Genomic DNA, 23,012 nt, shown 5'->3' on the forward strand with positions numbered 1-23,012 from the left:
AGATGTAAGATTGGGACGGTGTGCAAATATAATAAATAAATAAAAATAATGCATTCGTCCCAAAGATCAGTATATGTTCTGCATTCATGTTGATAAGTAATATTTACAATATTGCTTCACACACTGTTAGGAATGTAGGGATTTGGAGTTCAGTACATACTGATATTTGTGACGAACGCATTTTATTTTATTTTATTTATTATTATTATTTTATTTTATTTTATTTTATTTTATTTTATTTTATTATTTTATTTGTGCACCGTCCCAATCTTACATCTCTGGGAGGTTCACAACAATATAAAATAAATTAAAACAGGAAACAAAACATTAAAACGCTTTAAACCACAGTTCTAGTTAAAAGCTTAGGTGAATAAATGTTCAAGTGCAGTATGAGTTGGAGGGCTGGAAAGGAAGAGTTCATGTGCATGACAAGTTAAGAGTGCTGGGAAAAGAGTCCAAGGGAGTGCAGTTCAGTTTGGAAGAAGAAGTACAGAACTGAAGAGTTCAAGTGAACTTCCCTCCATTTTTCAAAACATAGCCGATACAATCAAACCTCCCTTTCCCTCCAAAATCAAACCAGTACATTTCATTACCATCAAAAATGAAACTGCTGAACAGGAGCCATGAACTTCTGACCCCTGCACAGATTTCTTAACACAGTGAATAGCAAGACAATATGGCAACATAAAATCCTAGATACAAAAAGAAGAGGTTTAGGTCTCGTTCCTTCACAGCTAACAAATAGATAAAGATCTGACTCAAGTCAATAGGGCTGGAGCCCTCTCCCATGGATTGGATTAAGAGCTATGCTTACTTAGTAAACTAATCTGGAATAACTACAAGCCAGCCTCTTGATTCTGCATTAGAATTCTGACACCACTACAAAATAATACTTGACCAACTTGTTGAGAGGCTGTCTAGAAGGTGACTAAAAATTACACTTCCTATCTTTTTTCTCAACGAGACACAATAGCTTGGCTTTTTGTACTTTATAAAACCAGGTGGAACATGCTGCTGTGCTCCATTTTCATTTGTATCTTTAAATCAATATATTTACTCAAATGTCTTTCTAGATAATAGAAGTCATACAAAAAAAAGCCTGTAGTAGAGGCAAAAGAGTAAGGTTTCATATGGGGACAAAAGTTTGACATTTGTTTTGATATGCTGGAAGGATGGAGAATAAATTGGCTGGGGTAACAATTGATTCCCCACCCATACCAAAAATTTGAGGAAAACTTGCTAGACAAAAAAAATTAAGATGACAAGTATTAGGTAATAGAACATCTGTATTAGGTAATAGAACTTCTGTGTAAAGGACCCACCAGTGCTATGGTAGTGCTGCGTAATTTTAAAGTACTGCTTTCCAGTGGAAGTAGCATTGTGTGACTGCCCAGAAGTGTGTCCTCTAGTAAATAACCTTAACACATTTTTCCTTAAAAGAAGTATGAGAAAGGTGGTTTTTGTTTATTTTAAACTTTTACGGGTTATATATTAGGGTATGCAAGATTTTATTTTGGTAATCCATTTGCTCTAATTTTCATTGCTGAGCATTTCATTTGCTTTTATTTTTATTGCTTATTTTTGTATTTATTCATTTAAATTGTATTTCTTTTACCATGACATTCATCCAGTTAATTTGTTTCTCACTGATTTTAATGGGAAAACTAGCTGCATTCCTCCAGCATCTAAATGATGTTTTCTAGCCAATCACCTTGAAGTATTCAGGCATTCTAGGACCCCTCCAAGGAACCAGAACTGCCAAATCTCAGATGACAGACTCCCATTTTCTTTGAAATCTGTTTTCCAAATCATTGATCTTCTATTATTATTATTATTATTATTATTATTATTATTATTATTATTATTATTACATTTATATCCCGCTCTTCCTCCAAGGAGCCCAGAGCGGTGTACTACATACTTGAGTTTCTCTTTCACAACAACCCTGTGAAGTAGGTTAGGCTGAGAGAGAAGTGACTGGCCCAGAGTCACCCAGCTAGTTTCATGGCTGAATGGGGATTTTAACTCGGGTCGCCCCGGTCCTGGACCAGCACTCTAACCACTACACCACACTGGCTTCATCTAATGAGCATGTACACCACTCTGAGCTCCTTGGAGGAAGAGCGGGATATAAATGTTAATAATAAATAAACAAATAAATAAATCTACCCTCCACCACATGTATTCTTTGTTGCCCCAGCATATTATTTAGTGGGTGTTTGTATGATATTGAATTGATAGCTTTTTAGTAGCAGTTAGCTCCTTTTGAAATCTGCTTAGTCTGCCCAGCTAGGTTATCCCCTGTCATACCTGTAGTTTTTATTGCTGTTTGCTTGCTTGCTTATTTATCATACTTTTATACCACTTGTTATGTAAATCTCTAGGCGGTGTACAAAATTAAAAAAAAAACAATAATAAACAGAGTAAAATCATTAAAATTTCACAAAATACAGTAAAAATAATCTCATAAAATAAAAACAAATCAACCAGCTTTTAAAAAACATTGGTTTAAAAAACTAAGGTTTAAACATTGGTTTAAACCTTAGGCAGCATTTAGGTTGCAAGTCTGTTTACCTTCTGAAATACATCAAAAATGTTGCCCCTTTGTTGTATCTGTCTGAAATGTAGCAGGCAGGCATATTCCCTTAGGGCAATTCCATAAAATCTGATCAGACAGATTGTCTAAGTGGCTCATTGACTGCTGCTGGCCTTGAGTTGGGTGTGTGAGAGAGGACTAGAGATATGAAGGCCAAGGGGGAAAAGCTTATGGAGTATTTGTGGTGTGTTTGGGGTTGTTGTTTTTTCCTGAGGAAGGTTAGTTAAGAATTTCCCCCCTCCTTTTTTTCTTTTTTCTTTTTCTTTTTTGGTCATTAAGCACCATTGAAATCAGTGAGACAAGCTGATTGCGATAATTTATCCATTCATTTCAATGTAGTAATGACTAACTAACTTTGGATACAGCCCAATATATAATAGCATTGGAATATATAAACTAATAGAAAATTCATTTAATAGCTAAAGTCAATGATATGTTGAAACTGTTTGCAAATGTAACACTATTGTTCTTCTGAGATAACAGTATGTTAAACTTTTCCCACTTTCTCTTATATTTATCATCCTAGGAGGAAATTATCTTTACATGAGATCATAGTGGATAAGAATTGCTCACATTCAGCCAGGCTTCTTTTGTTTCAAAGCTGCTTTATTACTAACTTATTAATTTGAAGGTGTAAGAACACAGGAAAATATTCAATGTTTTCACTTCTCTCTCTTTCAGAGATGGATTCTGCAAACAAGAACAATTTGTGATTATTTTTTATTTCTCTTTGCAGTTACGGCATCAGCAATGGAGCCTTGTCATGGAGAGTGTGGTTCCATCAGACCGAGGCAACTACACCTGTGTTGTGCGGAACAAATATGGTGTCATTCAGCACACTTACCAGCTCGATGTTCTTGGTGAGTGTTCTTTCCTCCTTGCATGTCAGAAAACTCATCACTTGCCCAATGTTAGTTTGGGTTACCAGCGCTATGTGCTTCCTCTGAACATACCTATCTTTTCTCTTGCCTCTTAAATTAGACCTGATTTGAAAATAGATATCGTCTGTGATTGGGGTCTCCATGATGTTCATATCATGCTATGAGAACATGAAATCTGCAGATATTGTATTGGCCTACAAAACCATAAGAATGGAAACACAATTTGGCTAGGTCTAGGGATGTGCACAAACCTGTTCAGCGTTCTAGTCCTAGAATGCTGAACAGGTCTGGAACCCTGCATTGGAACCGGTTCAACTACGGGGGGTGGGGGCTCCTCTAGGGCGTGGAGAGGGTGCTCTTATCTCCCCTGTGATAAGATTCCCCCACCAGCGCTACATAAAAACCGCTGGTGTGGGGCAGTTGTATTCCCTCTTGCTACCTTGGCCAGAGTAATATTGGAAGTGGTGGGCACACGTCATGCCCGTGCCCGCACACACACCACTTCTAGTATTACACTGACTGGGGTGGCAAGAGGGAATACAGCCACCTCGCACCAGCGGTTTTTACGCAGCGCTGGAGGGGGAAGCCCCACGGGGAAGATAAGAGCACCCTCTCCACACCTTAAAGTAGCCCCTACCCGCCTCCCAGGTGTGCACAGAACTGGTTCCATGCACACCCCTAGCTAGGTCCTCCATGCTCCAATCCACTACCTGTGTAGGCTGGTGGCAGCAGCAAAAATGGGGATTAGTGTTACAGCAGTGTTTAAGAATCTGGTAACATGTGCCTCTGAGCATATGGTGGGTGCTCTTACCTTAAAAGGTAATAACTACAATCAGCACAATTAGACCCAGAGTCCACACTGTAGAGACCAACACAGAAATGAATTCAGAGGCTTTGAAAAGAAATAATATACTGTTAAACAATAACTAGCTGAACCCACACAGAGCATCTGTGCAGTAGTTTACTTACTTTGGGGGTTTTTGCTGACCCTGCACAGAACATCTGTGTGGTAGTGCACTGAGCCTGTGGCATCCCCCTTCCCCCCCCCCACTCTCTCCCCCCCTCGCTCTCTCCCCCCACACCACTTGCCCGACTGGCTGTCCTCCTTTCTTCCTCCCCCCCCACACACTCTGCCTTTCCTTCTTTTTCCTTCCTTCCCCCCTCCTTACCTACTTTCCCCCCTCCTTACCTACTTTTTGAGGTTTAGCTGGTTTTTTGTCCTCACTGTTCTAAACTAGAGGGGAGTCAGGAAGACTGGGGAGGGGGTTGGTGGGGGGGGGACCTTCCAGAGGCTGGCCCACACAGTCCCCAAGTTTATTTTTTTGTTTTTTTAAGAGCAGCGGTTTGTGCTCTCAGTTCCCAGCATTGTAGGCAATGCTGGCCCACACAGTCCCATTTTTTGGGTGGGTCCCCCCCATTTTTTTGTATGTGGGGTCAGGAAGACTGTCTGTTTTGCGGGGGGGGGGCTGCCAGGTTTTTTGGTGTTTTGGGGGGGTTGAAGGGGTGACTGGAAGCTGAGCGGGGGATTGTGGGGTGTTTTTGTTTGTTTGTTTGTTTTTGGTTTTTTGGTGGTGTGGGCTGTGGAAGACTGGCTGTTCTGATTTTCACGATCCCAAGGTGTTTTTTTGTGGGAAGCGGGGCTGGGAACAATGGCCAAACAGGTTATTTTATTTTGGGGGCGGGAAGGTCAGAAGTGTGCCCTCACAGTCCCAGGCACTCACACTGTCGATCCCCCACCACTATATTAAATACGCTTTACCCTAGCCAGTGTTGTCGTCTCCTTCCTCTCCTTAATGCTACCAGTGATTTTGGGCTTCATTTTGACAGCAGTTCATTTGTTGATCTCTCTCTGCCGCTTTCAGCTTACCCGCCATTAGCTGAACCTGTGCAGAGCAAATGCCCGCCCCCCCCCCCCCGTTTGAAGGCTAGGCACCCCAGTCCTCTTTACCTACTCCTTGAGGGTGCTCCTTGAATTCTCCCTCCCTGATGTCCTCCTCCACCACCGATTGCCTCCTTTCTTCCTCCTTTTCCCCGCCTCAGCCTGTCCGCCTTTCTTCCTCCGTTCCCTGAGTCTGCCAATTCCCGCCTGCCTCCCTCCTGCCGCTCCCTCCCCAGGCAATGGGTTCCAGGCATCCAGATGCTCCAGACACATCCGGACGTAGTTCTCTTTCGGGTCGGCCATAAGAGAATTATATATATATATATATATATATATATATATATATATATATATATATATATATATATATATCTCGATATGTATACATAAATTATACAAACACACACTCAGAGTATGTAAATTCCCTCAGAAAGTTGTTGTTTGTGTGGGTGAAAGCAAACCAATTCCAAAGAAGGCATCTCATCAAGGTTTGTATTACACAGGATGGATTATGAAGCAGATCCAAGGCTTGTCTGCAGTTTCAGGCCTCAACTTCTAAGTGCTGGCCTTGATAGCAGAAAGCTGCCACTCTCCTCTTTCCAGTCTCATAGGTTTTGCCCTTCTCAGATCTTCCTGTCTCCAACACTTCATAAACTCCTCTAGAAATCCAACTTCTCCTCAGGATGTTCTGTTTTCTCTCTCAAAGTCTCTCCACAGAATTCTTCTCTTTCAGTTTCTCTCCTATAGCAACCCTCAAGGGCCAACAAATAATTGAACTCACTCTCCGTTTAGCAGAGAGCTATACATAGAGAAGGCATTACTTGCTTCCCCCATGCTCAGTGCTCTGCGTGACAGCTGAATAACAGACAGCTATGAGGCCAGTGGAGTTTCCCCCAGCATGTAGGGATGGAAACTGCACCTGTTGAAGTTCTGACTGCCAAGCAGCTGAAGTACCATCTTGTGTTTAAATTTTTAATAAAAGGCGGTATATAAATTTAACAATAAATAAATAAATTAACAATAAAGTATAGGAAAAATATCAAGAGGGAGTGTGACTCTGTTGGTCCTTTTGGACCTCTTGGCGGCTTTCGCTACTATCGACCATAGTATCCTTCTAGAACGTCTGAGGGGGTTCGGAGTGGTGAGGCTCTGCTTTGCGGTGGTTCTGCTCCTACCTCTTGGGTAGGTTCCAGATGGTGTCCCTCGGGGACTGTTTTCCCCACTGATTCACTTGAGGAAGTGAATCCCCAAGGGGAAGTGGGGAAGTGAATCCTTTGGGGAAGTGAATCCCGTCACATTCACTGAATAACACACTTATTCAGCAGGTGATTCTGAGCATAAAAATGCTCCATCTGGCATGAACAGTGCAAACAGAAAGCTTTAAGAAGGCACAGAAGCTCAGGGGGAATGAATGAAATAGCAAGGTAGAATGGTATTGGAGTGCTGTGTGCCAGAAACTGCAGAGTAGCTGTCTATGCCTTTCTCAACATATAGTTGTGAACCCAGCAGCATTCACAACTATAACAATAGACTGTTTCTTTAAAACAAAGCTGCCATATAGAGCAGCCTTCTAATTGAGTACCAGGAAAGAGTAAGCCCATCCCTGCCTTCTTTTCTTATGTAGAAAGGTCACCCCACCGTCCTATACTCCAAGCAGGATTACCTGCTAACCAGACTGTGGTTGTTGGGAGTGATGTTGAATTCCACTGCAAAGTGTATAGTGATGCCCAGCCTCACATCCAGTGGCTGAAACATGTGGAGGTCAATGGAAGTAAATATGGACCAGATGGGACACCTTACGTCACTGTCCTCAAGGTTGGTATGCAGCTATGTGGGTAAATTAAGATCTCATTTATGTCTATGTCACACTAGGGGTGGGACATGCCCTGCTGAGGCAGTTTAAGAGGATCCAGAAATATCCACAGCTGTAATTTGGGCATTTTTGACAATAAAGGCACGTACTTTAAACATGGACAATGTCTATAGAAAGCCTTTCATAACAAGTTGGCAAGTATATGTGAAGCGAGACTTTCTGAGAAACCTAATAGTTAATTCTTCCTATAGTATAAAATAATCCATCTTTAATGGAACATTGTTGGATAACTGGACTTCAGATTTACCATTTGAAGCCAGCATACTCATTGGCTGACATTCAGAGCAAGAAACCGCTTGTAGAAGGGTGTTGATCTAGTTAGTTGTGATAAATCTAGAGCTTGCCCTCCTAACTAGTGTTGCACTAGCACAAACATGTTTGCACTTGAACAGAAGTCCTATTTGTATGAATGGGGACGTTTGAGCAAGAGTGCTATAGTACTATGGTGCAGTAGCAGAATTCTGCAAATTCTCAATTTTTAGCCCATCTAACATCTTACACTGGCACAAATCCACAACAGATTGTGAGGAGCTCCAAAAGGATCTCTCCAAACTGAGGGAATGGGCAACAAAATGGCAAATGCAGTTCAGTTTTAGCAAGTGTTAAGTGATACACATTAGGACAAAAATCTCCGACTTCAGATATACGATGATGGGGTTGTAATGGACAGCTCATCAAAAGTGTAAACTCAATGTGCAGCAGCTGTGAAAAAGTCCAATTCCATGCTTGGAATCATTAGAAAGGGGATTGAAAATAAATAAAACTGCTAATATAATGCCTTTATACAAAATTATGGTGTGGCCACATTTGGAGTACTGTATACAGTTCTGGTCACCATACCTTAGAAAGGACATTATAGAACTGGAGAAGGTACGGAAGAGGGCAACCAAGGTGATCAGGGATCTAAAGCACCTTTCTTATGAGGCAAGGCTACAACATCTGGGGCTTTTTAGTTTAGAAAAAAGACAACTGAGGGGAGACATGATAGAGGTCTATAAGATCATGCGTAGTGTGGAGAACGTTGATAGAGAAATTTGTCTCCCTCTCACATAACACTAGAACCAGGGGTCATCCCATGAAACTGATTGCCAAGAAATTTAGGACCAACAAAAGGAAGTACTTAAATTAACCTATGGAATTCTCTGCTACAAGGTGTGATGACTACCAAAAGCCTGAATGGCTTTAAGAAGGGCTTATATAAATTCATGGAGGACAAGTCCATCAGTGACTACTAGTCTGAGGTCCATAGGCCACCTCCAGCCTAAGAGGCAAGATGCCTCTAATACCAGTTGTAGGGCAGCAACAGCTGGAAAGAAAGCCAGACTTCAGCACTTGCCTGTAGGCTTGCCAGAGGCATCTGGTGGGCTGCTGTGTGAAAGAGGATGCTGGACTAGATAGGCCTTGGGCCTGATCCACCGGGGCTGTTTTTCTGTTCTTAAATTTGCTCTCTGCCAGCAGTTTGTTTCTGTGGATGTCATTCATTTTGTTGTTCTATATCACTTTTCATTGTGACATAGTGTGTTCATCAGTATTAAGTGATGAATTGTACAGATGTATTTGTTTTATATTATCTGGTTCATGAGTTAATAATGCAGCAGAGGAAACTGGGTATAATGCTTGTTTTGAGAAACAGGATGCTGTCCAGCATTCATTGCAGTTTCAGTGTGCTGATAGCAAGAACTGTGAAGCCCTCTCTCCTTAAAGACGAGTCCCTGTTTATGTGTTTGTCAACCCCATCCAGTGCTGGTGATCTGCTTTTGAAATTTATAGCTTATAGGAACCTTACAATGTGAAACGTGTTGCTCATCATGAAAGCATAAAGCAAACTATGTCAAATGTAGATCAGGACAGAGGGAGGTTATTGAGAACTTACAGGCACAAAGATGAGGAATCAAAACCAAGTACTGTGACAAACTCTGGTAGGAGTGGTGTCAAGAGCACACTCACAATCATTAAAGGACAATATTTCCATCCAGCTTCTGCGCAGAATAGTTAGTTCTGTTTCTTACATTCAGCTCCAGGTTTGTCATCTGGTTAGAGACCAAAAATGCCATCTAAGTAGTCATTAATGAACTGAAATTAGAAACACAGCTGGCTGGTGGCAGCAGCATCTGTTTAGCAGTATTCATGAAGGCATACCCATGGCTAATCCCATGCATGGCAGCTCTCACAAGAGTTCGGAGAGCTGCTGGATAGCGACGGGGATGGGTGGGGGCAAGAAAATGGCGGCGGTGGCAGCCATCTGGCCGGCGGGCTGGGGAGATAATGATGGTGGGCAAGTGATGGAGCCGGCGGGCACGAGGAGGGGGAGGGGTGCGGGTGGGCAGGAGAAAATGACAGCAGTGGTGATGACGATGGGGAGGGCGAGCATGGGAGGAAACTGCGGCAGGGAAAACTAGAAAGTGCCAGCTGGGCCAGCGAGGGAAAGTGCCGCCAGCGGGCAGTGAGGGAAAGTGCCAGCCAGGCTGACCAGCGGGGAGGGAAAGCACTGGCCAGGCTGGCTGGCGAGGGAAAGTGGCCTGGGAGGGGGAGAATGGATTGTGGCTGAAGCAGAGGGGGATGAAGATGGGGAGGAAAGACAAGGAGAACTTGGGGCACCGATGCTCTGCTAATCAGCTAATTTCTAACTATATCAGAGAGTAAATACTATTGAAATGTTGTTTTGACTTATGAGATCCCCTTAAGTCAGTCTGTAGCATATGTGAAGGATAAACAATAACTACAGCAAAATTAATGGGAAATCTCCTGAAAGAATCCAAAATGTGGTTGTGCTACTTTCAGTAGAAGTGTGTGACTGAGACTACATGTACAATTATGCCAGCTTTGGCAAAAATTATTTAATGTTAGAAACACCACCATTTATGTTTTTCTTTGCTTGTTCACATATTAGTGAACAACTTTTTCCAGATTCTTAGTATGTAAATTTATTTCCTAAAAAGCCAAAGTAACAAATGTTGAATAAAATCCCCTTTCATTCAGTGCCATCTCTACAGTTATTCTAATATTTGATTTGAACTAAATGCTGCCTTTGAGAGTTTATAAATTGATTTGAAAGAGAATTATTGTAAATGCAGGCTCCTCTTTTATTGGGGTATACAAAGTATACATCTAAATTAGTGTGTTGAATGACCAACTACAGTTGCTATTTGGGTATTTTCCTGTGAATATCTGACAACTAGCAGCAAGAAAAGTTTACAGGATTTGATTTAATGAAGCACATTTCTCTGCTGCATCTTGTTAGTTATGCCTGGGCTAATGCTGACTTTTGTAATGCTGTCTTTTTTTTTGTTTTGGAAAACCCAGAGGGTAAAATGAATTTTATTTATTTCTAAACTATTAAACTCTTCTACCGGAAGATGATCAGAGTGCTTAACAAAGTTCAAGCAGTGAATACAAAATAATGAAGCAGTAAGATAAAACAGACTACTACTACTACTACTATTTAATATGTTGCTTTTCAACAAATGTTCTCAAAGTAATTGACATAGGCAAAACAAATATGTGTGTGTGTGTGTGTGTGTGTGTGTGTGTGTGTGTATATGTATATATATGTATATATGTATATGTGTGTGTGTGTATGTATATATATATGGTTCCCTGTCCCCAAAGGGCTCACTAAAAAGGTAGCTACCAGCAAGAAGCTACTGAAGAGATGCTGTGCTGGGACTGGATAAGAACTGTTGCTCTCCCCCTGCTAAATATAAGAGAACCAGCATTTTAAAAGGTGCCTCTTTGCTCATTTAGCTGCAGATGGCACAGCACAGTAGCGATGTGCATGAACCAAGGTTCAGCACTGAACCTGTTCTGTGCTGTGGGGAGCAGAGCAGCGCACAGGATCTTTAAAAAAGAGGAGAGCAGATCCTTATCCACGAACCCATGTGATGTTTCTGGTGTTGCTAACCACGCAACACCACGCTCCCTACACTATAGTACATTCAACACATCAATAAAAGGAACTCAATGCCCCTTAGAATAAAACCATGTTTGTCCCCCACCTAAAGGCAAGTAAAAAGACTGAATTGGGCAGACCTCCTCTGAGAGGGTGTTCCAAAGTATTGTCATCTTTATAGAAAAGACCCTGCTATTTTGTGTCCACTGCTGTGCCTCCAGTGGCAGAACATGGAACAGGACCTCAGATCTTTGTCTCAGTGTGTAGGTGAGGGGAGACTGTTTTTAAGATAGCTGGTCGCAGATGATTTAAGGCTTTAAAGACAGTACTTTGAATTGAGCTAGAAAGCAAACTGGTAACCAATGAAGATAGCTTAGTACAGGTATAATATGATCTCTCCTGCTAGCTCCAGGTAATATGGCAGTCATATGTTGAACCGGTTGAAGTTTTAGAATCATCCTCAAAGGCAACCCTCCACAGAGCACATTCATTATCTAATGTTGCTGTGACTAGGGTGGAATGACTGAGGACCAGTCTTATTTTTCTAGGAATGGAAATACCAACTGGAAATGGTGAAAAAAAGGACTCCTGGTTACCACTGCTATCAGGAGGACCCCTAGAAGTGAGTGCATCCCCATCCAAAATAGACTGTACAATAAGTCCTCAAACATCAAAGCCCCGTCAGTTCCTCTGTCTCACCCGGATTAAATATCAGCTTGTGTGCATCCATCCAGTTCAATACTGATGTCAAACACTGGTTGGCACAGTCTCCCTTAGATTAGCAGATGAAAATGAGAGAGAACTGGGTGTATTCTGCATACTAATGGAAGTCAAGTCCAAATATCCAGATGACCTCACCCAATATTTTTATATAGACTTTAAATACAAGACAAGATGGACTCTTGCAACAGTCTGTAATCCCATGACCATGAGGTAGAGCTATAGTCCCCAGCACCACCTTCTGTTACTGAATTTCCAGGAAAAAATGGAGCCCAATGCAAAGTGGTGTTCTTGTAGATATGCAAGATTGCAGATGGTGATGGCTCCATCCACATTTTATGATTCTGTCTTTGCCTTTTTCTGACTTCTGTGTCAAGTCATAATCACCGAACCACTTCTGACATAAACTTGTGACATCTTAGCAAATATTGTCCTTTAGCACCAAGTGTAATCATACCCAAATACGTCATTATCTTTATAGAAATGCAACACTAGCATCTTAGCAGCAGTTAAGTCATCATCTTGAGGGACCTGGGCATATGGTTCAGTTTGCCTGCTCTAAACCCAGATTCATAACCCCTGCTATTCTCTCAAACATCAGCAAGCCATCTGGGAAGGTAGATTGCTGGCACTGTCTTGCCGGAAGAGACTCCATCTGTTTGGTGGCAACATTGCATCCAGATAGACTGTACAGTCCTCTTTGGTGGCGTGGGAGGGGTCACCTAAACACAATCTTTCAGTTTGGGAAGTTGGAACCAATCTTTCTGGCCATTTTGTGCAAACTGAAAGAGCTGCCTTTTGCTTGACTTATGCTGCCTCCAACATTTCTAGCCACCAGATCCAAAATGAAAGATGGGGCTCCCTGAAAACCCTCTGCAATGTGGGACTTGACACAATGAGAGTGACCACACCTTTGCCTTTAAAGACTGCTATTCTCCACTCTGAACTTGCCAGGATTTGAGTCCTTAACTATTAGAAATAATCTGTATCTCAACAAGGGTGAATGGTTTGTCTGTTTTTGTTACAGTATTTGAGCTTCATAATTTCATGCAAGAGTTTCAAAACAGGGTCCACAATGTGGCCCAGGAGGTATCTAAGTCTTCCCCTCCCAATATGGATCAGGGTCACAATCCCCTAGGATTATTTTAATTTCATTCTAATTCTTCTCTTTAATCTGTACTACACACCTTGGCTCCTTGCTAGATTGATTGGTGCAAGCTGACAAATGATAGAATTTATAGACAAATGAGCATAAAGATGACCTTTCAGAGTCTTCTAGGAAGAGCCTGCATGCGCAGTCCCTTGTATCCCAAAAAGTGAGAGGAAATTTTAGGAATAACACTTGCTGAGTGGTCAGGTGCAATTAAACACTGAAAACTGCAGTTAGAAGGGAGCTCTGGATAGCAACTGAAAAAGCATGAGAACTTTTGCTTTAACTAACTTTTTTTTTCCAAACAAGCAGCAGCAAAGGCTGCAAAAGGAACACTTCAGTGGACGGAAGAACAGCTCATCAGCAAAATCAGATTCTTTTTGGTGTGCATGTGTAGAAGCCGTGCATATGAAATAATCTCTGTATTCAGAAAGCACATGCAAAGAAATAACTTGCATGCAAGAAAACTAGTCCTGTCTGTCTAAGTGTGATGGAGGAATGTTGTTTGGTTTACTGAAGTTCAGATTTCTGTCTATTCTGCAGTCTTGGATCAGTAAAAACGCTGAAGCCGATGCTAACCTAAATCTGTTCAATGTGACAGAACAAGATGAAGGCGAATATCTATGTAGAGCCAACAATTTCGTAGGCAGAGCCGAAAAATCATTTTGGCTCCACATTCGCAAATCAAAACCAGGTAAACCCTAGACTCTGTCCCAAAAGCTTAGCAACTGCAAGAACAAGCTGTAACACTTTAAGGTGCTAGTCATTAAAATTACTATATGTTTTGTATTCCATCCTGTTCACTAATATTATATGTCTAGCTCTTACTACTTCGCTAATTTTTAAAATAACAAATGCTTTTAAAAAAACCAGTTGCAATGAAAAATTCCCACAGTCATGACTGTCAATTAAACTTTGCTCACTCATCATTTCCCCTTGCATGTTAATTACCTGTTGGTTCATAATCCTAATATAAACTATTCACAGTCCCCCCCCCCTTTTTTTTTTTGTTATTCATCAATCTGTGAATATCTTCAGTGGATCAAATATTAGTCATCAGATATACCCTTCCCATCTGGGAATAATGGGAAAGTTTCCGCACAGACATAAGTTTCCAGACTCTTGGGGTATTTCTTTGCCAGTTTCCCTCAAGAGTCTCTCAGTAATTGCACTTAAATACACTGGCCAACATGTTGCATAAGGCAACGCCAGCATTTCCAGGCCACCAGGGCTGCTGCCCATGTGAAAGTCTGCCCCAATGGTGTTGCACAAGAGCGTTTTTGCAAAACTATTTAAAGCAGCATGTGGGCACTTTTGCAGTGCTACTCCATTGGAAACAAAGGAAGTAGCAGTCTGCAACTACCTGTGCGCTGAATTAATTAATTGTGCAAATGTGCTCCTGCGCAACACCGCTGGAGCTGTCTTTCATGTGAGCAGCAGCCCCAGTGGACTGGAAACACCAGTGTTACCTTGCACGACATGTTGGCCACTGAAATAGTTGGAAGCTACATAAATATAGTTAACGAAAAGTTCCGAATATGTCTCTAAAAAGAAAAGAAAAATCCTGACTTTTTAAAACTTAAGCCTTGTCTTTGCTATGCTAATTCACCACTTACATGAGCTGCACTTTAACTCTTGTTGCTTGTTTTTCTTCCCCCTTGGTTTATTCTCTTTTCTTTCACCCCACTTGCTATCATATTAACCAAGACAGTCATATTGTGGAGGCAATTTTCCATTTTGATGCTTTTGCTTGCATGTGTCATTCATGGGACAGAGTAAGAGCCTGGTGAAGGGAATCCTTTTGCTTTTTATACAGCTGGTTGTGGTAGAGAATGAAGACAAATCTCTGGCACCTCAAAAATTACAATCTGCTTTTGAAATTTTCCTGAGTGTGTGTGTTGCCTTCTCTAGAATTTGGCTTATCCTGTGTTTTTCCTTTCTTCTCTGCCTCTGTCTTTTTTTGTTTTTCTTTCTCCTCTATAGACTGCTGGTGTTAACACAACGGATAAAGAGCTAGAAATTCTGTACTTGCCCAATGTTACTTTTGAGGATGCTGGGGAGTATACTTGTCTTGCTGGGAATTCTATTGGGTTTTCACATCATTCTGCTTGGCTGACGGTATTATCAGGTACTTCTGCTCTGTCACCTTTTCCTTTCCCTCTTGAAGGGGCCTTTGCCCACTACAGAAATGCCAAGTTCTCTAGCTTCCATAAATATCTTCAGCCAGCTTGTTTATAAGTGAGCAGAATTTTCTTCATGGGCTTAAAGTAGATTTCACTGCCCTTGAGATGTACAATTTAGGGCCAAATGAGACATGACACTGGAGATGTCTGAATACATCTTCTGGCACCTTTTTCTTTTGTTTAAAGCATTGCAGCAGGGGAGGGGGAGGGGTGTTTTTGGATCAGGGCTATTTTACCTTTTACTGAGTTTAATCCTTTACTCCTGTGCCAATTCCCTAGTGCAAATTACTCGGGGGGTGGGTTGGATATGCAAGTACAATAAGCTACCTGCATGTTTTCCACTCTGTGGCTAATAGCAGCTCTGGTCACAGTGGACTGTTGCATGGGGAAACTGATGTTAGGAAAAGAGTTAAACTCCCCCCTCTGCAACTCCAGTTCTAATTACCCCCTCCCCTTCTTTTAGCCAAAAGAAAGGCACTAGGAGATACATTCATGCATTTCCAGCATCACTTCTGATCTGGCCCTTTGATATCCATGTTGCTGCAAACACATGGCACACCTCAGTATACAGCATTTTAAAGTGCACCAGAGCAGACACACTGCTGCCAATTATTTGAATTGTTATATGAATTGCTTATCAAATTAAGCAAAATCTTCTTTCTCAATCTGTGTATAGCTCAGACATTTGGCATTTCTAACCATTGGCTTTTAAGTGAGTAGGGTAGGTTTTCATATCATTGTGTTTAGATAAAGTGTTTTTCTGAGTTGTTTGTGCACATATTTCATCTTGGGAAACACCCAAGCCTTGTGTGTTAGGCCCAGCATGGTTCTTAAATTTCACACACGATGTACCTGCTGAGCAAAAGACGCCCAGTCCTTTCAGCTCCATGGGCTTCTTTTGAGACGGTATGTTGATGCTCTATGCAAAATGAACACCACCATCATGGGAATCGCAGGAATGTGTGCCCTACAAATTCATTCTCCCTTAAATATCCCTATCTGTGCTAGTTCAGTAGAGATTATTGGTGCTCTTTCAGCCAAGGTACAACAGTTTCTCAAGAAGAGCTTCAGCATATAAAGCCTTTCACTTTCACAAATCCCATTTTGTATTTCAGTATTTTCTTTCTAATTGATAATTGCGTTTGAATAAGCATCTCCATGAACTGAATCTGAATAGTCATAGTATGACTATTAATTCACAATTAATCACTTCTTAGTGCTGCATTTTCTTTAATATTTAAATGGTTAGTAGTTTATTAATAGACATGATAGAGAATAACTACAGTGCTTGACTGAACTCTGAGAAGATGATGCTTCATATCCCTTATGCTGAAAAGCAATCTCTGCAGAGGTCTGTCAACTTTTTTAATTGCATTCTATAGATAGTGGTGATGACCTTGGAGTACATTGGTTCAGTACATTGCTCATCTTATTGCCAAGTAATGAAACAGGATCTATAGATTAACATGAGTCCAGTCTAGTGTGTGGAAGACAGTGGGGTGCCTTTTGGTGTCCCAGGAGCACATTCCAGTGATCCAGAGCATTTGAACATTTTACGTGAAAGGCTGTCACGTGAGATTAATGTTGCCATGAACTGCACATAATAGACTCAGAAGTCAGTGTATGTACTGTAAAATGCTGTCACCTATTTGGGTTCCTAACATATGTCTATTATTCTGCAGCGGAAGAGCGAGTTGCAGTGGATGACTCCAGCTCTCTTTATGCAGGCATCCTCAGCTATGGGACTGGCTTTGTTTTTTTCATACTGATGGCAGTGGTGGTGATTATTTATAGAATAAAAAGACCAACCAAAAAACCTATGAACTCCATCGCTGTTCAGAAAGTCTCCAAATTCCCACTCAAGAGACAGGTAACAGAAAGTAGATACAAGATTCCATTGCCCTCCATACCCCCACTTTCTCTTTGCAATTTTCTTTCTAGATACAAATCTCCTGATTACATATGCCTATTGAAGTTCTAAATGAGATATTTTAGTAGTATAGTGTCTGCAGAAGATAGATATGATTTTCTTAATTTCGCTGAAAAATATTTAAAACAATATTATGTAAAGTGTAGCCTTAAAATCTGATGATAGTTTAAGATGTTCTGGTTATAGATCCTCTTCTTCTTTCACTGGTTATTCTGCCAAGATCTGACATTATATAGTGTGTTAAAGAAACCTGATAACTGAAAGAAAGCATAGACCTTGCAGAGACCATGGGTGTTGTACTTTATTTACTTTTGCTTTATGGGGTAAACATTCATGCCTGGAGAACACAGCTGGACCGAACTCCATTCCCACTGATGTACGCTAAATGCAGTGGATCCAGCCTTAGCTTTCTGGCTCCTAAAATCTTAAGACAAGCAGAAGGACCTAGATTGGAACTGTTGTGGAGCAGCCCAGTGTCTTGACCTACCGTAACTCCATGTGGTAGTCACAAACGGCAGTGGTGCAGACAAGGCTCCACAAGTCACCAGCACACCATGGCGCCTGGAAATTTTATCCCTGGTTGAGGGACCGCAACACCTCTCCTCCCTCACCCACCCTCATCTGCTCATTCCCTTGTTGCTGCTGTTCCTGCAGCAACGAGAGCTTCAGTTGTCCATCTGTTCTCTGATGAGGGCTGTGTGAGGACAGAACAGAGTCTCTAGACTCCAGCACAGCACCTGTCTCCTCCAGTTTCCTTTTAGGAAAGAGACAGGCAAACTTCCTTCCCTGGGCATCTGAGAGGGGGGAATGGGGAGCAGTTGCCTGAAGTCTAGCACATTATGGGCTTAGCAGCAGCCCTGCTCAGCAATCTGCTGCACTGGGAATGCTTGTTGGCTGTAGCGGCGGACACTCTCCTCTCTTCTCCTCAGCTCTAGCAGGAGTAGTTCTTTTTCTCCTTTCCCAGCCTGCTGTTGTGAAAGACCTGCCCGCCTAGGATGGATAAGGAGTAATTGCTGGAGGGCTAGGGAGAAGGGGTGGGGGGAGAAAAGAAGCAGACCAAAGCTGCATCTGTGATGTTTACATATGGAAGTAAGTGTCACTGAGTTCAAGGGATTTGCTCCAAGGTAAATTTGCGTAGTAAGAGCATGGTTAAAAAGAATTTCAGATAACTTGAGGAACTGCTGCTATTCCAAGTAAGTTTGTTTAGGATTACAAGTTTGAAAACCAGAATCCTTTCTGTGTTGCAGATGTGAGATGTTTTTAAAGCTGCAGGATATTCTTTTTTAATTATTTTCAAAGGAAAAATGTTAAGGATTTTTATTATTTTAGGGTGATCAGTTTATACCCTAGTAGCTTCAACCCTAACCTTCTGTGACTTGGGTTTACAAACATAATTTGTAGAGGAGAAAGGGAAAATTCTGACCTGTTTTGGCTTAACAAGGTCATGGATCAGGATGATAAAATGCTTTATAATCCCATCTAAAACTTTGGTTTGGAAAAATATGACCAATAAACTGTGGTAGTTACTCTGAAGTAAACCAGCATCCCATGGGCAGCAGAACTGGAGTGGAGGCCTATAGGAGGATCGTTTTCTTAAGATCAATATCTATTTAGTTGGTTAGTTTATGAACCAATTAATATATGGAAAATGGCACTAGCTCCTTAAATGCCTGCCTACAAGCAGTAATGGTCCAGATGAGGGATAATAAACTGAAGCTGAATACAAGCAAAACATAGGTGCTCATTGTTTGGGATAGTAATCTGCAAGACAGGATAGAACCTCCTATTCTGGACAATGTTACACTACCCCAGAAAGAACAGGTTCGTAGCTTGGGAGTATTCTTGGACCTGAGTCTCATCCTTGTGCCTCAGGTTGAGGCTGTGACCAGGAGCGCTTTTTATTAACTGGTAACTAGACAACTCTGGCCATTCCTTGAGGAGAATGACTTGAAAACAGTGGTACACCAGCTGGTAACCTCCAGGTTGGACTACTGCAATGCACTCTATGTAGGGCTGCCTTTATATGTGGTTCGGAAACTTCATTTAGTTCAAAATGAGGCATCCAGATTGGTCTCTGAGGTATCGCATTATGCCTGTTCTTAAACTATTGCACTAGCTGCCAATATGTTTCCGGGCCAAGTACAAAGTGCTGGTTATTACCTTTAAAGCCCTGAATATCTTAGGTCCAGGTTACCTGAGAGAACGCCATTCTCCACAAGATCTGCACCACTCATTAAGATCACCAGAGGGGTCTGTCTTCAGGTGCCACCAGTTCATCTGGTGGTGGCCTGGGATAGTTCCTTCTCAGTTGTCTCCCCTGGGTTATGGAATGTGCTCCCCTGTTGATATGAGGATTATCTTCCTTGGAGGCCTTTAGGAGAGCCTTAAAGACCCAACTTTTTATAGCACTAGCACTTACATTTATATACCGCTTTATAGCCGGAGCTCTCTAAGCTGTTTACAATGATTTAGCATGTTGCCCCCAACATTCTGGGTACTCATTTTACCGACCTCGGAAGGATGGAAGGCTGAGTCAACCTTGAGCCCCTGGTCAGGATCGAACTTGTAACCTTCTGGTTACAGGGCAGCAGTTTTACCACTGTGCCACCAGGGGCTCTTTTAGTCTGGCTTTTAATGATATTTAATTTTAATCTGGTTAAAAAAAATATTTCAATTATTTTATTATATTGTGTGGGGGGGGTTATTTTAATGTAAACTGCCCTGAGCCACAGGAAGGGTGATATATAGAATGAATGAATGAATGAACAAATAAATAACATATTAATCCTGAGGCTGTGTACAATGATTTAAACACAGTAAATACAACACAATCAAAACAGTTTTAAAACAGTTTTAAAAAACCAAAAGACCTGAGAAAACAGGTACATCAAGCTATTTTTTGAAGGCAGCCAGAGATGGAGAAGTTCTTATATTGTCAGGGAGAGCATTCCAAAGCCCTGGGGCAGCGACAAAGAAAACTCTGTCCCACATGTCACCATCAAATGCGCTGTTGGCAACTATAACTCCATATAACTCCACATGAACTCCATAAGCGGTGGGATTCATGACAGAGAAGGCGCTCTCTAGCTAACCCTAGACCCAAGCCATTAAGGGTTTTATAGTAATAACCAGCACTTTGTATTTTGCTCAGAAACATATTGGCAGCTATTGCAGTTCTTTTAAAATCAGTATATGGTCTCTTCAGATCAGAGACCAATCTGGCTGCTGCATTATGCACCAGTTGCAATTTCTAGACTATGTACAAAGGCAGCCCCACATATAGCTTGTTTCAGAAGTCCAGCCTGGAAGTTACCATTATATTTAATACAACTGTTTTAAGGTAGTTTCCCTTAAACTTAACTGGTCATAAACTAAAATGAATTCAGAGCCATTTTTGCCACAACAGGAGCTGCTGAGAGCAATCCTCGTTGAATTTGTGATTTACTTCTGAGTAAATATGCATAGGCTTTCTTGACACTTGTTATAAATGTATATAAAGGCCACAGATTTATAGGACTAAGGCTGGGAGTAAGCACTGCTGAACACAATGGGACTTACTTTGGAGTAAACATGTCTAGGATTGGCTACAGGGGCAGTAATTAGAGTTTCACTAAATTCAGTGGGAAACTTACTCTTGAGTAAAAACTGTTTTGTGTTTGGTTTAGACCCAGTGATTCTAAGAAACACCATCCTTCTCTTGCTCTCCTCCCTTCAATCCTCTCCTCTTGTCATCTGCTCGCCATTTCAAAATGTATCTTGTAAGCTCCTAAAGCACTTACATAAATAATGCAATAATAATTCAGTAATAAATAGACACCTGAATTGGCACCTGAATTGCCTATCCTATGGAGCTGTACTTCCAGGCAAGTGTATCTGATATGAAGCACTGGGGTGGTTGCCCAGGATCCTGTGCTTACAGGCATCATGTGCCACAGCACAACAGAGACTCTTCTGGTTTCAGCCTGGCTGAAACAATTTTGAGTCGTCATTGCAGGAGTACAAATTATTCTTATCCTGGGCCCATTAAAAGCTTAAAAATGCCTTGTCTGGGATCAGAGAGCTACATCTCCACAGCACTTCCTCTCTCATGCCCTCTTTGGGAGTCAGGAGATACTCTGCTTAAGGTCATTAATAGGGACTTTAACAAGGGGTCCCTGACATGTTCTTGAACAGAAGTTCCCAACCTTTTTAAACGAGTGTGTCTCTTTTGTCGCACACCTTCAGCTCATATACCCCCTAGAGAATGTGTGTGTGTGTGTTTTCACATGTTTGTGTGTGTCCATACAGAAACACACATACAAATTTAGATGTTGTATTTAAACCTATTTATGAGATAGGTTAGTCCAGTCACTGGCTTACATCCAGACTAAGTTACTCATGAAAACTCTCATTGAAATCAATGGGACAAGTTTACCTGTTCTATTAATGTCAGTGGGAGTACTCAAGTTTCCTGAAGTCTCTCAGTCAGCTTGAGGGGAGAGGTATGCCGAGCATTAGCATATAGCCAACCAATCAGGAGCAGAGGAGGAGGGTCTTCACTTTCCTCCCTCTCCTTCTGCAGTGGACATGTTACTGAGGATGCATTGGCTTCAAGCTGACAATCCTCAGATGGAGAACAAATAGCCTGACTGCAGCTTGTTACCCGCTATTGAGAATCCCTGTTCTAGAGGAAAGAAAAACAGATCAAGTTCCAGTTAATGACCTTACAGAGTTAATATCTTCTCTCCACACCCCTTTCCAACAAGCGGTTAATCTCCTTAGGAGTAAAATGTAATCTTGTCTTGCCTTGATGAATGTGGCCACTTCTATTGTGCATTGGCGGCCCAGGTTAACTGCTTTGGAGTTCTGATCTTCATGCTTATTTTATATGGCAGAACCTACGAAGCAGGCTCTTTGCACCTAGAAATTAGCAAATTAACTCTGGTTGTGCACCTCCAGTTATCTGAAACTCTCTGCACATTAACAACTTATTATTATTTTCCTCTTAGCTTGCTAAATAGCATGGCTGAACATGGAAACTGTTCTGATTTAAACCAAAAGATGACCTTGAAATTATATGGTTAAGAGAGGAGGAATCTAGTTCCTATGTTGCAGCTGACTAAATGAAACAAAGATTGGTTCAAACAAAATCTCCAGTTAATTTCCTTTTAACTTTTCTCAGTGCTTGTTAGAAACGGTTGGCAATAACACTTCATTTGTTCTATTCAAGCAGGTTTCTTTGGAATCGAACTCTTCGATGAATTCCAACACGCCACTGGTCAGGATCACTCGCCTTTCCTCCAGTGATGGACCAATGCTGGCAAATGTCTCAGAGCTTGAGCTGCCTGCTGACCCCAAGTGGGAACTGGCAAGATCTCGGTTAGTACAGTGTATGCAGCAAGAGTAGTTTTGAGCCGGGTGCCTGCCTGCTTGTTTATGGTGCTTCCAGGGGCTATCTAGGACAGGCAGGGCACGTGAGCCGGGCACCGGGTGCCTGCCTGCTTGTTTATGGTGCTTCCAGGGGCTATCTAGGGCAGGCAGGGCATGTGCCCCGGGCGCCACTTGAAGGGGGGCACCATTTTTAAAAATTTAAAAAAAAAAATTAAAAATGGCCTCTGAAAACAAAATGGCCACTGTGCATGCTCAAATGGCATCTGTGAGGCCCTAGGCCATGCCAGGCCTCACAGAGGCCATTTGAGCATGCACGGCTGCCATTTTGTTTTCAGCAGCCATATATATATATATATATATATATATATATATATATATATATATATAAAATGGCCACCGCGCATGCTCATATGGTCCCTTCAAAGCCCTAGAGGCCAGCGAGGGGAGGGGGAACCTTTGCAGACCCACCCCACAGCCTTTAAGAAGCCCCCAAAGGGGTTACTGGTTTTTTAAAAAAAATTAATATAACATAAGTCACTGT

The 23,012-nt window shown here is 41.7% G+C and overlaps 1 protein-coding gene across 3 annotated transcripts in view; it reads left to right on the plus strand.

Annotated features, from left to right (window-relative positions):
• FGFR3 (fibroblast growth factor receptor 3) overlaps positions 1-23,012 on the plus strand; it is a 111,016-nt gene that overhangs the window by 62,352 nt on the left and 25,652 nt on the right. Inside the window, exons 6-10 of one of the 3 annotated variants that reach the window (XM_053308026.1) lie at positions 3,333-3,456; positions 6,981-7,171; positions 14,972-15,116; positions 16,854-17,047; positions 22,314-22,459. In XM_053308026.1, coding sequence (XP_053164001.1) covers positions 3,333-3,456; positions 6,981-7,171; positions 14,972-15,116; positions 16,854-17,047; positions 22,314-22,459 — 800 coding nt within the window. Of the gene's footprint in view, positions 1-3,332; positions 3,457-6,980; positions 7,172-14,971; positions 15,117-16,853; positions 17,048-22,310; positions 22,460-23,012 lie in introns of all 3 variants that reach the window. The other 2 variants (XM_053308027.1, XM_053308029.1) reach the window with 2 other exon arrangements.

This window comes from Hemicordylus capensis, chromosome 3 (assembly GCF_027244095.1).
Source record: "Hemicordylus capensis ecotype Gifberg chromosome 3, rHemCap1.1.pri, whole genome shotgun sequence".
NCBI lineage: Eukaryota > Metazoa > Chordata > Lepidosauria > Squamata > Cordylidae > Hemicordylus > Hemicordylus capensis.